At 44.9% G+C, this 13,802-nt stretch overlaps 1 protein-coding gene across 1 annotated transcript in view; it reads right to left on the bottom strand.

Annotated features, from left to right (window-relative positions):
- LOC117136420 (irregular chiasm C-roughest protein) overlaps window positions 1-13,802 on the bottom strand; it is a 117,212-nt gene that overhangs the window by 15,725 nt on the left and 87,685 nt on the right. Inside the window, exons 4-9 of the mRNA XM_033297331.1 lie at window positions 12,587-12,764; window positions 11,856-12,082; window positions 10,983-11,139; window positions 7,373-7,512; window positions 6,513-6,642; window positions 138-266 (exon numbers count right to left, since the gene is read on the bottom strand). Coding sequence (XP_033153222.1) covers window positions 138-266; window positions 6,513-6,642; window positions 7,373-7,512; window positions 10,983-11,139; window positions 11,856-12,082; window positions 12,587-12,764 — 961 coding nt within the window. The remainder of the gene's footprint in view (window positions 1-137; window positions 267-6,512; window positions 6,643-7,372; window positions 7,513-10,982; window positions 11,140-11,855; window positions 12,083-12,586; window positions 12,765-13,802) is intronic.

Genomic DNA, 13,802 nt, shown 5'->3' with positions numbered 1-13,802 from the left:
TGTAATTACAGCCCAGACGCATTTGTCATTCTAAATGGGCCACGAATTCGGCAGTTTTTGCGACGCCCACTTCCTTTGAAGTTTTTGGCCAACGGAAAGTTAGGAGTTGGGTAGTTGGCCATCCGGCTTACGCTTACCTTGAGGACACTGCAGGGTTACCGCTCCGCCCAGCTGCACTTCCAGCTGGCCCTTGTTGGGATTGTGCGAGGCAGCTGCCACGGAAACATCCTGATCATCCGGCTCGGAGGTCACATCCACCGAATCAACTGCAAAGATAAAGGACGCAAAGCAGAAGCCGTCAGTTAGGGCTGCAAACTCCAGACCACATGTGGCCAAAGAATATAGTACACGGAAAACAAAAGTGGTCAAGTGAGCAGTTACACATTTAACAAGAGCCGTGATATTTATAAAATCATTACCATTATTTGTTACCTTTCTTGACAGATAAAAACACCCTTAAAGTAGGAAAAAATCCCTGAATTTTTCATGAATTTGTGGTAATTTTGTGGCCGTGCAAATGCGAGGGCTGTTGGCAATTGTCAAATGTGACAATATTTCAATGACAGAGGCAGCAACAAATTGCTGACGCGCTACGAACACCTGAGTCACTCCGCAATGAGTTGTCACTTCCGTTTTGACGGCAACTAAGAGTGAAAATCGCTGCTCAGCTAGCTGGAAAATTGCCTGAGCTGCAATCTTCTTTGCCGCAAATTCATAAATACATATATTTTATGCTCGTTTCCGGCGGGCGGAGGATTGTGGTACTGGGGGTGTGGGGTATTGGAGGGGGAAAAGAAGCCATAACGATGCTCCATTCTAATTTCCAAGTCGGGGTGGAGCACACACTCGCATATTTTCCACTTTCCTTGCCTGCAAGATGGCTTTAAATTTCAGGGCGTCCTTTGTGAGGCGTACTTTATGACGCTATTCATATTACCGTATAAATAACAATTTGCCCTGACATGTGCCCAAAAGTATGCGGCCAGGTAGAGCGAGTCCTTTGTCTGCCACCGGATATCATAACAATAAGTTGCCAAGTGGCGACCTGGTGGAGAAGAAAAAAGCGACGTTGGGCACAATGGCGGGGGATCTGGGCGAGAAACCCAGGGAATTTCGCCCCAAAATGCTCCTCGGGGCAAGCGGCAAATTAGCAGACCCAAAAGTGAGCCGCACAATCAACTGAAACTACTAATTACCGGGCGAGCCGCACTAATCGAAGGCGAAACCCCAAAGTTGCGCGACTGAGGACTGAGATTTTCCAAGGACCTTTTCGAGAGCGAGTTGGTGAGTGAGTGAGTGAGTGAGAGACAATTAATTGTAAGCTCCTTTCGCCTGCAGAGACCCTTCGTCGCATGTCAATCAACCCTCCCCGCTCGTTTTATTGCTGACAATGGCAAAAGTCCTCCCCTCGCAGGACGAAGGGCGTGTTACTTAGTCAAAATCACGTAGTTATAAAATTTTTTATTGCCAAACACAAAGGCGGACAAAGGCGACGTCGCTCGAATTGACAACTTCAATGGCCAGCAGGGGATCGGGCAGTACGAGTCCTGGTACTCGTATTCTGGTGACTGAAATAAGAGCCCTCTCTGTACTCCGCCCCGAAAACCCAGCGAAAATGTCTAATGAGCTCAGCTCGTCTCGACTCAACTGACAGACATTTGTCATTTGGCCAAAGCTGCAGGCGTGTTTTCCGGCGAAGCGATAAGAAAAGTATCTATAACGCTGGTTGAGCGGCACAGAAAAATTCCTAAAAATTTACCATTAACTTAAAGCATAACTGGGATATTAGTGGCAGACAAATAAAAGATTTACATTTTAATTTATTGCTATTATTAATTCATTTTTTGCAGTGAAAGTGTCCTAGAACATCCTTTATACAGATGACAAAAGAGTAAGCAAAAGTATGGGTGCAGACTGTCAAAGGAGCATTATTAAATGAAACACTTAGACGCTCCCACTCTCGATGTACTCGGCTTAGAAATCGACTCCCTTCGCCGCCCCAGCAAATGGAACTCTTTCAATATTTTTCCCAAGTTTTTCCACACACACGCTCGCATTCATAATTTAGGCACTTGTTTCACGCATATTTTACTGAATGGCCATTCATAAAAGCGCCCGCCCACTTCCATTTTTGGGGGGGCAAAAGAAGCAAAGGAAAACAAATAAACAAGGGCAAACAAATGGGCATCGAGTACCGCCCATATGGCGACACTGAAGGAGATTGAGAGAGAAAGGTCCTTGAGAAGATGGGGAGAAAGTGATTCTTGCCGCACATCTTTCGGGTGCGGGGCACACTCGAATAAATCCCAACTCATAACAAAGGCAAATATGAAGGGCAAACAGTAAACACTAATGCAAACAAGGGGAATCAATATGCCGGGCCCAGACTGAGGAGCTTGCCCGATTCTGGCCACCAATCATTAATCATAACGCATCATCATCAGCCATGTTGGCGTTTCGCCTTCAATAAGAACTCTGGCTGAATGGGTAGTTGGATGGTTGGGTGGTTGAATGGGTGGTGGTGGCCTGTCACTTTCAGGGATCCCATGAGAAGAAGTAGAGTGTATCGATGTGTCGACACATCCCCTGTCCCCTGTCCAAAGTGTGAATATGACGGACCGGCGTGATCCATAAATCCTTCAACGAACTGCAAAGTTTCACTCTTGATGGCAAGGTGGTGGCATGCCATAGGTGGGTGGAAAATTAAATTCCCACTCCCACTGAAGGGTACTTTGCCCACTTTTTTTTCGCATGCAATTTTCATTAGCACTCCCCGGCCCACGCCCAAGATTAATTTGCATTTTTTTCCGCTGGCTCTTCATCTTCTCAGTTCTCAGTTAGTCATGAATATGAAGGAGGCCGACGAGATGCAGCATCATCATCATCAGCATCGCGGAATACAATCAGCTTAACTTACAAGCTGCATAAACAGCCAGCGGAAGCGGCTGAGAGTAAACTCTCGGGCTGCTGTGATTGCATTTGTGTCTTGGTTATAAATTTTAATTTTTCCCCTCCCCCAGCCCGAGGAATTTGCAGGATTTTCAGCGAACACGCGATTAATTTGCAATGAGTTGAAATTGAAGATGATTGTAGTGGATGCAAGAAAACAGGGCAACTCTAGATACGGGAACATAAAAGGTTCATTTCGAGCAGGGGCCGATGCAAATTGGTGGGGCGAAGGGCAGCACTCATATCCATAAAAGATAATCTCTCGACAAATTTCCGTTTATGCCGGGAGAAAACTTTGCGGCCATAAAAAATACTTTACGGCAAGACATTTGTCCGCAACGAGTTTTTAATATTTGCTCAAGTTGTCCAGAAGCGAAGGCGCCCAGCCGAAATGAGTTTCGATTTCATCTGGGGCAAGGACAAATAAAATTTTATTGAAAATCTTCTCGCCGAAGGACGAGCGACCCTCAACACATACCGAAACATAATCGCCGGCTATAAAAACAAAGGCGCAGCAAACAAAAAAAACTAATAATCGTGCGCGCCGATAAACACAGAAATTCAAGTTGGCCAAAGGACATGGGCGCTCTCGCCAGGATAAGGGCGAAATAAACAATCAAGTTAAACCGCGATAACCAGCATGACAAAGGATAATGGATAACATGGCCCAGGACTCCCGAAATCGGCGCAGTTGGGGCGTAAGAAATGGCTCGACATCGAAATGCTTACGACAGCGTGTAGAATTAGATTTTATTGTAATTCGCCTTCGTTTCGACACGGCTCGAATGTCCTGCATCCACTGGGACTCGTTTGGCTACCGCATCCGCAAAGGATGTGGGCCCGCTGTTTGCCACTTCTCCTGAGTGCTTGGTTGACAATGTGCCAGAGTCCTTGTGGTCCTGGTGGTGCATTTTCTTAACAGTTGGCTGGGCAAATTAGTTCATTGCGAGGCGAATGCAATTTGCACATGGATTTCGGTGGCAATGCTTAGCCGCAAAAGTGACCCTGGGGAATTAGGTGATTTCAATTGTCCTGCGAGACCGCCAAGTCTACTCTCAAGCTATATGTGTATTAAACTATTCTTTCGTTTGGGTTTCTAAAGTTAAAATTTACGATGTTTCTGAATAGGATTAAAGTACCTAGAAAGCACTAATCTTATTACGCCATTAAACATAAGCGGTGTTTTCATTTTGTCCCACATTTAATCCTGTAAATCCCCATGTTGCTGCGCAGTCAAAGTCAAAGTAATAAACCCACAATTAAAAGCGGCTCCCGATTCCACACACATTCGCTATGTGAGCTTTTGAAGGACCTGTTTGCCATATAAACTGCTCAAGTTGGGAAACTTTCACTAATTGCACATTGTTCGAGCAAACGGCGTGCAAGGCCCTCAACATTAATTAGCCCCAATGAGAACTTTAACTCATTAATGAGGCTGGCAAACAGAAGTTTGGTCAATGGCCGTGGCTTATGTGATACCTGAACGTGGCCCACTTGAAGGACGACGACGAGGACCTTGGAGTCCAACCGGCCTACCGGCGTCACGCTCGTCGCTCCTCCTGTTGACGTACGTGTCAAATTAGCGACGTTTTAACAAGCTCGCCGTGTCCGGTGTCCTGAGGTCCGAGTTGTGAGTGGTGGGTGAGTGGAGCCCCTCCTATGGGTTGGCTGCCAAAGTCGAAGCCTCCATTCTCCAGACGGGCGAATCAATCACGCGAAAGTGGCCGGCGCAGAAAAGTTTGAGCAACTGCGTCAAATTGCCTACTTTTGTGGGCCCTCCGCATTCCACATTCCGCATCCTGTCCCTGCGTTTTCCCATTTTCCCCCATTTTTTTCCGCGTTCGGTTGGGCAACGCTGATTGCTTTTTCATTGCAGTTTGTCAGCGTTGTCCTCGTTGTTGTCGACAGAGAAGTTTTCCTTTGCTTTCCTGCTACCTGTGCTCTCGCCTCCGCCGCTTTTCCTCGCCATTTTCCAGCTCAATGGCGGAGGATTCGGAGGAGGAAACATATCGTCAGCAATTAAGCCCGCATTCAGACGTCTGTCTGGGATTTGGGAATCTGGTGCCTCGTAGCTTCCCTCACTTAAATGCGATTTATCAGTTTTTTTCTGTTTTTTTTTATTTCTGGTTTTTCCAGCGACTTAAATTTGTGCCATTCTCTGGCTGCCTCAAAAATCCAACCCGGCCGCCATTTATCATGGATCTAGCAGCTGTTTTATAGTTTATGACAGGCAAGTCGTGTCTGTGCTTCTGCCATATCTTATGTCTTATAGGTACACATATAGAGAAGGAACGCCTGTTGTCACAAATGGGGTTTGGATGCCAGTTGGATTTGCCATTTCGGCAGTTCGGCATTTGGAGCCCTTCGTCGACTGGCGTTTCGAGTTCGATAAAACGTTTTACAAATTGATTTATGTGCTTAACATGTTGCCAGCTCAGCGTCTCTCACAATTAGATTTCGCTGGAAAGTGCGGAGGAAAAGTTTTCTTTTCCCACTTTTTCCCTAGCGCTCCCCATCAATCATCGATAATGTCGATTCGGGGCGGCCGGCTCCGTCACTTCTTGGCCTTTTCGGGGCCGCACATTTTTGTTTTTTTGTTTTGTTTTATTAATAAAGCATTTGTTTTCCCATAATGAGCAGCGACAGGCGGCTGTCAGGAGTGGCGAAAAAATCTATCCCTGGGGAGGATGTGGATGGAACACCAGCCTGATCCCTGCGTTGGCATAAAAAAGTGGCAACACTTTGTCAAGTTGTTATTACCAATATTTTATTTCTCTAGCTCGGCTTTTCCCTTTGCGGTCATGATTGATGAGCGGGGTTTTTGAGAAGATGGATTTTGGGATCTGGCAGTGCAGTTTTTCGATTCCTTGGGAGCTGCTTCGTTTGCCATCGATTGCAATTGCCCACCTAATGAGGCTGCAAATGAGTTTTCGAGTCTTCTCGAGTTATATAATTCGATTGGTCGGCTTGATGGCGGCTTTTAGGCCGACGCCGCCGCCTGTCAGAGTCGCAAATTCAATAAAAATATTTACCAGCATTAACATGCGCTGAGCGCATAAAGTGCTCTTTACCTCAAACCCTCGGCAAATAACAAGGACCGAAATCCCAACCCGCAAACGAGAAAATATTGACAGCAAAATGGCGCGTAAGCATAAATAGTGACGGAAAAGTGAGGGGGAGACAGCCACCCACTCAATGCCAATGCCAATGCCAATGAAATTTGCCACATTTTGCATATGACAGAGGGTGGCGCCACAAGGCGCCTCGCAAAGTGGCAAGAACATCCCCGAAAAATCACACCGAATATTGTCCTTCGCTGAGCGCCATGTGCGGGTGTCGTAAAATGTTTGCCGATTTCTGTTCATCGTTTTTTATTTTTTTTTTCTGTGAATTTTTTTGGGGCAGGAGCGAGCGATGGTGTAACGTGCAATTTTACAGGCACAAACTAATGGGCGAAATATTATCACGCGCCATTTTTAAGGCAATTTCACGCATACGCGGTCTAATTTACGGTTTTATTGGTTTCACAGGGTTTGGGTGGATTCAACCACTGGGATACTTACATCGCACACTGAGGTAATAGCCAATCGACGAGTATTGAAAGTTGAGGTGCCGGGACGTGCACTTGTACCAGCCGGAATGTTCACGCCTTATCGATGTGAAGTTGAGGAAACCATCGCCCGTTTGCGGCACCTGCAATGATCGAGAAGTGGGAAATCAGAATGTTGGCACTTTCGGCGTGGCATTGGGAAATGGGTAGTGGCAAGTGGAAAGTGGGAAATGAGTTTGGCTCGTTATGCGTAAACAATTTTTGGTAATTAAGGTAAGGCAAATAGTTTCGCACAAGTTTCTCGGCCTGCACGAAAATCCATTTAAAACTTGCTCCACAGCCAAAAATCACACAAAAGGCCGAGCTCCGGTGAGCGGCCTACGAATGCACGAGGCTCCCACGCACCTTACACGGAAAAAAAATGAGTTGACTCGAAATGATAAATACATAAAATGTAAGGTGCTAAATCAAGACTTAAAACTATTTGGTAAGTGCAAGCGCAGTTTCTCAACGATGCTAATGTAAGTTGTCTACAAGAGATCTTAGAATTATCAATGTGAACGCGATACGCGTAATGACGAAGCGCACCTACAACATGTGTATATATATACATATATTATACAAAATTAAAATGAAAATATATGATATTTTGACTAGAAGGTTCGATCGTCAATATCTTTATGCATCTTTAATGTATTATTTTAAAATGAGCATGTTTTTAGGAATTGGTAAATTTTATTTTAAAATTAGTATTTGGAAGAGATTAATCCAACTGCAAAGTGAGAAACCATTATATTCTAAGAGCCCCTGGACTTTGATTTAAAAGTGTACCTATCTTTTAACTGTGCATCCATTTATGGAGCCCCAACTTACCGGCGTGTCACCATCGTCCTTCTGCCAGCGGGGCGTGCTCGGGGGATTGGAGTCGACGTCGCACTTGAGGCTAACTTCGATGCCCTCGCGGAGCGGATAACCGAAGCCAGGTGTGCGGGATATGGCGAAGGAGGGCGTGTCTGCAAGGGGGACAGATGGTTATTTCGGCTTGACTTTGCTGCAGATTTGGGGAGCTATCAGCGACTAGACTGTGGCAACATCAACAAAATAGTTTTTTAATTAAAAAATTACTCAAAGGAAGGGGTACGAACTGGGGGCAAGAAAGGAAAACTTTTATAATTAAGCCAAATGCAAATGCTAGGCTCGCAGAGTGTGCTGTCTGTATTGGGTGGATAAGGTAAATAAGGATGAGTTAATTGTCAATTGAGTTGCACGTGAATTTCGTATTTAACTTTCGAATTAAGAAACTCCTGCGACATAAAAAAATATTTAAATCCGTTTGCTGTTGTATTTTAAATCCAATAATGAAACCCTTCAATTTTGGCACCTTCTATTGGCCACACTAATTGACGTTGGCTGATTCATTAAATGTCCAGTTGAAGCTGACTGCATTCAATTACCAGAGATCCACGTGTCAACTAATACGGCGTTCGATTGGGAAATAGTGAATTTTACTTAGTTAGCGGCAGTGAATTTATGCTACCAATTTCAGTGTTGCAGCCACAACTCATTCAGGTTTGTCCGAAAGTAATTCGATATGCCATCCCAAATATAACTTCGATTTCAATCCCAAACTGCCAATCACAAATCCATTCAGTGCATGTCAAAAAGCCATCGACAAAATGTAAATCTGAATGTAAATGTAAATAATGGGATCGCCCCGTGCGGGCAGACATGTGCACGTCTATTCAATGCATATTCATAGGCATAAATCAAATGTTTTTTAATTAGTGCTGGCCATTTGGCTGGCCTGGCCAAAATATGCTCCATGCTATCGACATATCCAAATTTCCAAATGGTCCCAGCATTCATTTCAATCTTTTCAATTTTTTGGCGCACCAGTCGCCTTTGTGGCCTTTTGTAACTAATACAATTTGATTAGGCGCCTGGAATGGGTCCGCAGATGCCAAGGGACAAATGAAATTTGTTTGTCGGTTGTTTGCCAAACTATTCAATTCAATTCAATGCGCCTCGCCTCGCTTCGGCTATCCAGTCGTATCCAGTCGATATTGTGCGACCAGCAGACAGCCGTCAGTCGTCAGACATCATACATATTTATGAATGGGCTGGGAAATGTATACCCTACATGTCCACTCGCTGTGGAACCGTCCATCAACTGCTCCATCAATTTGTTGACTCAAAATGCACACCACAGAGGCTGGAAAATGGCCTAACTGGTTGGGCGTATTGTTTTCGGGCAAAGTGGCAGCAATTACGGGGAAAAATGTGTTTGAAACATACTGTCTGTTTGAAATATGCACACTAGCATCTTCGCAAATTGCTCAAATTGAAAGTAAACTATTGTCCTAAAAAGCTCTAATTTAAATGGGAAACCTGAAACCTTTGGGTTCTGCGCTTCAGTTTATCCAGCTTAAATTGTTCGGCATTTCGTGGAGCCATGATCCCTGGCCGTCGTGTCCTTGATTTGCCTGTCAACTGTCTGCATAAAAATGCGCAAATTAAACGCAGCAAGCATTACAGATACAGCTACCGGTCCGTATACAGATACTGGGATACAGATACAGATACATGCCAACTGGGATGCGGATACAAATGTCTATGGCCTGGGCCAAATGCTCTCATGTGTGTGCATTTTAATTTATACAAGCGCACACGAAAAAAGGGAGCGGGAATAATAAAAGGAAAAACAGGACGAATCAGGACGAACTTGTTCCTTCTTTTGTTGAACCCGGAAAACGTTGCGGTTGTTCTTGTTGCTGCCGTTATTATTGTTTGAGACCTTGTGCTGTTGTTATTGCGGTTTTTGCAATTTTCATGCCTGGCCAAAGCCAAAGCCTACACATACACAAACACACCCACCCACACACGCACACACACACCTGCAGGAGGGTAACGTGAAGCACTGTGTGTGGCATGCAAATCCCGCACGGCTTTTCTATATTTTCCAATCATTTTCATGGGCTCTCCACTACCTGGGCATTTGTCAGGGCATTATGCGGCTTCACGGACATTAATAAAGCAAATAACTGTGGTCCTCCCCGGATTCTGGCGCTGATTGAGACCCTCCTCAGGACGAGGACGATGCCCCGGTGTCCCGATGCCTGGATGCTGATGTCCTGGTGGTCAGAACGTGTGTGCGGCTTTTTGCTGCCAATTAGTGCTAGTCTTCCAATTGTCGCCTCACCTCATCTGGCCTCATCTCATCCGATCCGATCCACCATCCACCATTGGCATTGATTCCCAATTCCATGTCCGGCTGCGTCACTTTTGCGGTGTCCAACAGGACTCCCATCTTTATTTCCCGGTTTTGTTGTGGCTGCCGGTGGCATGCATATTGTCCACCTCAATTGATCACGAAACGGACTTGGCCGTGTGTCCTTTAAAGTGATTCCATTGTTGTGCGGAGGGACTCATCTCAGGTGGAATTTGGTTAAACGATGTGATAAGTTAAGCTCAATGTTTAGAACATTTAAGCCTGACCACATACATGGACTATTGAATTTGATAACTAACTGGCTCATCTATTGTATAAATAGGGTAAGTTAACTTTAATGATAAATTGATTCTTACGATCTTTTAAGCCGCAGGCTTTATAAAAGATTTAAATTTTAAGGCCAATAAGTAGGGACAACTGTGAATATGAAAACGGCTGAGTCCTTCGTCCTTTGCTGCGACACCTACTTATTTTTTAAGCTAATTGAGAGTCCAGAAATCCTCTCGTGCCTCGACTTTCCATTAATTCCCATCCTTTTTCCTGCAGCTCTTGCTCCTTGCATTTCAATTGTACGTAGGCGTCCTTTTCTCAACTGTCGCGCTTTTCTTTCCATTTTCCTTCGCCCAGTTTCATGGCAATTTGATTGTATTTTCCTTTTTGTTCCCCCCTTTTTTCTGCTTTTTCAATTAATATAATTTCACCTTTGCTTTCAGTTACTCCACTGACTTCTCTCACTGCAGGTGCATAATAATTTTCCCTGTTGTTCATACTCTCGACCCAACCAAACTCGCCCTCAGCTTGGAATTCTGGCCGTAGGTTTGTGGTGTGCGTTAACTTTGGCAATTTAACTTTTCAATCAACATTTGCTTTTTGGTTTTCACTTTTATTTACATCATTCCACTCTCGTTTTTTGCCCTCCTTAAGGTAATTAAACATGGTGGTATGTTTGGCTTTTATTAAAAAGTTGTTGACCTTAGCATGATGACTTACTAAAATCACGTGTCTTTTGTTATTTGGACCTTGTAAATTATTTAATTCTAGAACTGAGGATGGATTTATGTGAGGTATTGAATTAGTTTTTTATAGAATTTTGTGTTAAATAAAAGCTTGAGGTGTGTTTGAATTTAATAGGTCAAGCTGGGAGTCTAGTTCAAGGATAGTATTCCAAAGATGTATATTAAACATAAAATATGTCAAGTGAAAACCTAAAGCAATAGTGGAAAGGGGCATATACTATATATTATACAAACTTACATTGCACATCCAGGAGCAGGGAGGCATTCTGGCGGATCTTCAGCGTGGGATGCTCCATGACGCAGAGGATCCTGGCGTTATGATGCGCTCTATAGACCGCCGGTAATCGGGCTTCGCTCTTTGCGCCACTATTGATTTTGTAGCCATCTTTGTCGAGCTGTGTGGAGAGGCGAGGGGGGAAGAAGTCTGATAAAATTTCCATTCAAATTGTATGCTAAACACTGGCAAATTGGGCCAAATGACAGACGGCTGTTCGGGCGGCCAATTAGTCAGGGCTGTTATCAGCGCGACATCATTAATTTAAATTAAGGTCCAAGGGCAAGGGCGCCCACCCACCCAGCGAACACCACCCACAGGCCGGCCGCCCACTGCGTCTTTAGCATGGAAATTGTGTTGGCACAGTTTTCAATCAATCATCGGGGGTGTACGGAGTGGATGTGGGCTGGGTTTGTGACCAGCCGAACACGCAAATTTGTGGCATTTAGGGTCCGAGCGACAAACACTCTCTCCTCCACAAGACTCGGCCACTGTGTGTGAGTGTGTGTGTATTTGACAGGTGGAAGTGTGGGTGGAAAACTGGGTGTTAGAGCCCAACACACACACTCATTCACACACACGTTGAAACGACTGAACTTCTGCTTTTCATTATGCTCGAGTGCAAGACAAACAAATTTTGGCACAACCGCAAACTGGGTTCAGTCAGTCGTCCGGAAGAGCCGTTGTTTGAGCCAGGAGCCGCCTAATGTGTTTGCCGGCCGTCCGGCGATGCTGTGGTTTTTCCACTCCAGCTCCGGCCAGCCATTACCAATCCCCACACGGACAGCCCGCCACTTGTCACTCATCGGGTTCAATGCATTGCGGCCCTCGTCTCACCTTCTCGCCCTTGATCTCCTCCAGCTCCAGCACCTCGGCGGACACCTTCTGGGCATGCCGGTCCACGCCCGGACTGAGGAGCACCTCCCAGGTGAGCGTGGGTCGTGGATTGCCACCCTCGCTGACGCAGGCCAGGTTCAGCTCCGAGTTCTCCTTCACCGGCACAAACAGATTGCTGGCGTCCAGGCGGCGGGAGTCGATCAGCAAATACGGCGGCTTGGGTCGATCTAAAGGCGGGTTAGAAAGGGGTAAACATTCAATAAAATATAAATCTCTTTAGCCGTTTGTACTCTATTCTTAACGGATTTTGAATACATAGTATAAGTTATAAGACTACACTTTTTTTCTTGTCTAAGCTTATTGTTAACTAAAATTATCCAAATATAAATGAAATAGAAATGAAGGAAAAGCTTCGTGTTAAGCTGGTGTTATGCCCTGAGATCTGAACTGCTTTAATTTTAAACGCTGCGCCATTTGGCATTGTGAGAACATGACCTTATCTTAATTTCATGACCGCTTTCTGCTTTCGGCGACGATGCCATGGTCATAAAAGCGAGCATTCTGCCAAGCGCCACGTCAAACCATTTCTGACTTGGCCTCTTCCCCGGCTAATTTGGCAAATGGAACGACCGACCCCCCTCAATATTTGTCTAAGCTGTTTGGGCCAAGTCGTGACTGCCCCAGAGTAAGTAAGCGGATGCAGCTGGATGCAGGAGTAGGTAGATACTCACCCAGGACGACCAGCTTGACGGGTCGGGCGTTCTCCGTGTAGCGCCTCGTGTTCTCCGCCTCGCACTGCCACTTGCCGTCGTCCTCGAGCATGACGTTGGTGATGGTTAGGGCGCCATTAGCCTCCTTGATGAAGCGATAGTCGGTGACGCGGGCGGTGCGGTCCATGGCGTGGACCACCTGGAAAATGCCGGAGACGATGGGAGGATAAGTTTGTGCGGCGTTAAAACTAATGTCATTGGCGGAATTATGCAAAGCGCCTTTGGAAACTTTTTAATGCAGCGCATTAAATGACCGTAAATTCAGCCATTTAATGCAATCCGCCCCTCAACGCGCCACTTGGCGGGCCGAAACAATTGCATTTAATGTTTTCATATCCATTTATTTACACTTGGGCTTCGCTGGAATTTTATTACATTTCGCTTCAAACAAACACAATACTCGTAATGACAATTAAATGAGGACGATGGTCCAGCCAGCACCACCTCCAGCCATGTGTTATCCACTGGTAATGTGGCAACAATGAACTGGCGGCTTAAAAACTGTTACCAATAGTTGTTGGCCAACTGGCTGCCTGGCTGTCTGTCTATCTGTCCGTTTGTCTGCCGGCGGGCTTAATGCAAACGGAAATTTATGTGCGCATTCAAATGCTTCAGTGGGTAAAAATTATGAAGAATGCAAAAACAGAAAAATATGTATATCTGCATATATGAATAAATATATGTGCAAATGTTTCGCACGCTTAATGCGTTTAAGTGCCAATTAAATGTCGGGCCAAAAAGGAGCGCGGTCAGCAGAGGGCGGCCATAAATGAAACACCATTTTAATTGCATTTGCCAGCGGAGAGATTAACTTTTGGGCTCGGATTAAGGAGGTTCGAAAAAAAGGGCACTGTCTGAGGAGCATTAAATCAGCAAGCTATACACTCCCAATTCTACAGGGTATCTGTATACTCATGGGTCTCAAATCAGCATTATAAATACTCAAATTTTAGTTTGGAGTGCAAGGTGAATATAACTTTCTATTTTTTGTATTTATTTAATGGAGTTATCTTTTGTCAGAACCTTAAAATGTTTATATTTTACAACTTTGAGTTTATTTAATTTTTTAAAGCAAGGAAAGCAATAACAAATACTGACAACTTTGACTTTTAATTTTAAGCAAAATTAAATTACAAAAAGAGGCAAAATGGAGCGGGAAAAAAGTGCCAAAAGCTCA

Source organism: Drosophila mauritiana, chromosome 2R (assembly GCF_004382145.1).
Source record: "Drosophila mauritiana strain mau12 chromosome 2R, ASM438214v1, whole genome shotgun sequence".
In the NCBI taxonomy this organism is placed as follows: domain Eukaryota; kingdom Metazoa; phylum Arthropoda; class Insecta; order Diptera; family Drosophilidae; genus Drosophila; species Drosophila mauritiana.
Note: the sequence above shows the minus strand (reverse complement) of the source record. Positions and strands in the feature narration are given on the sequence as shown.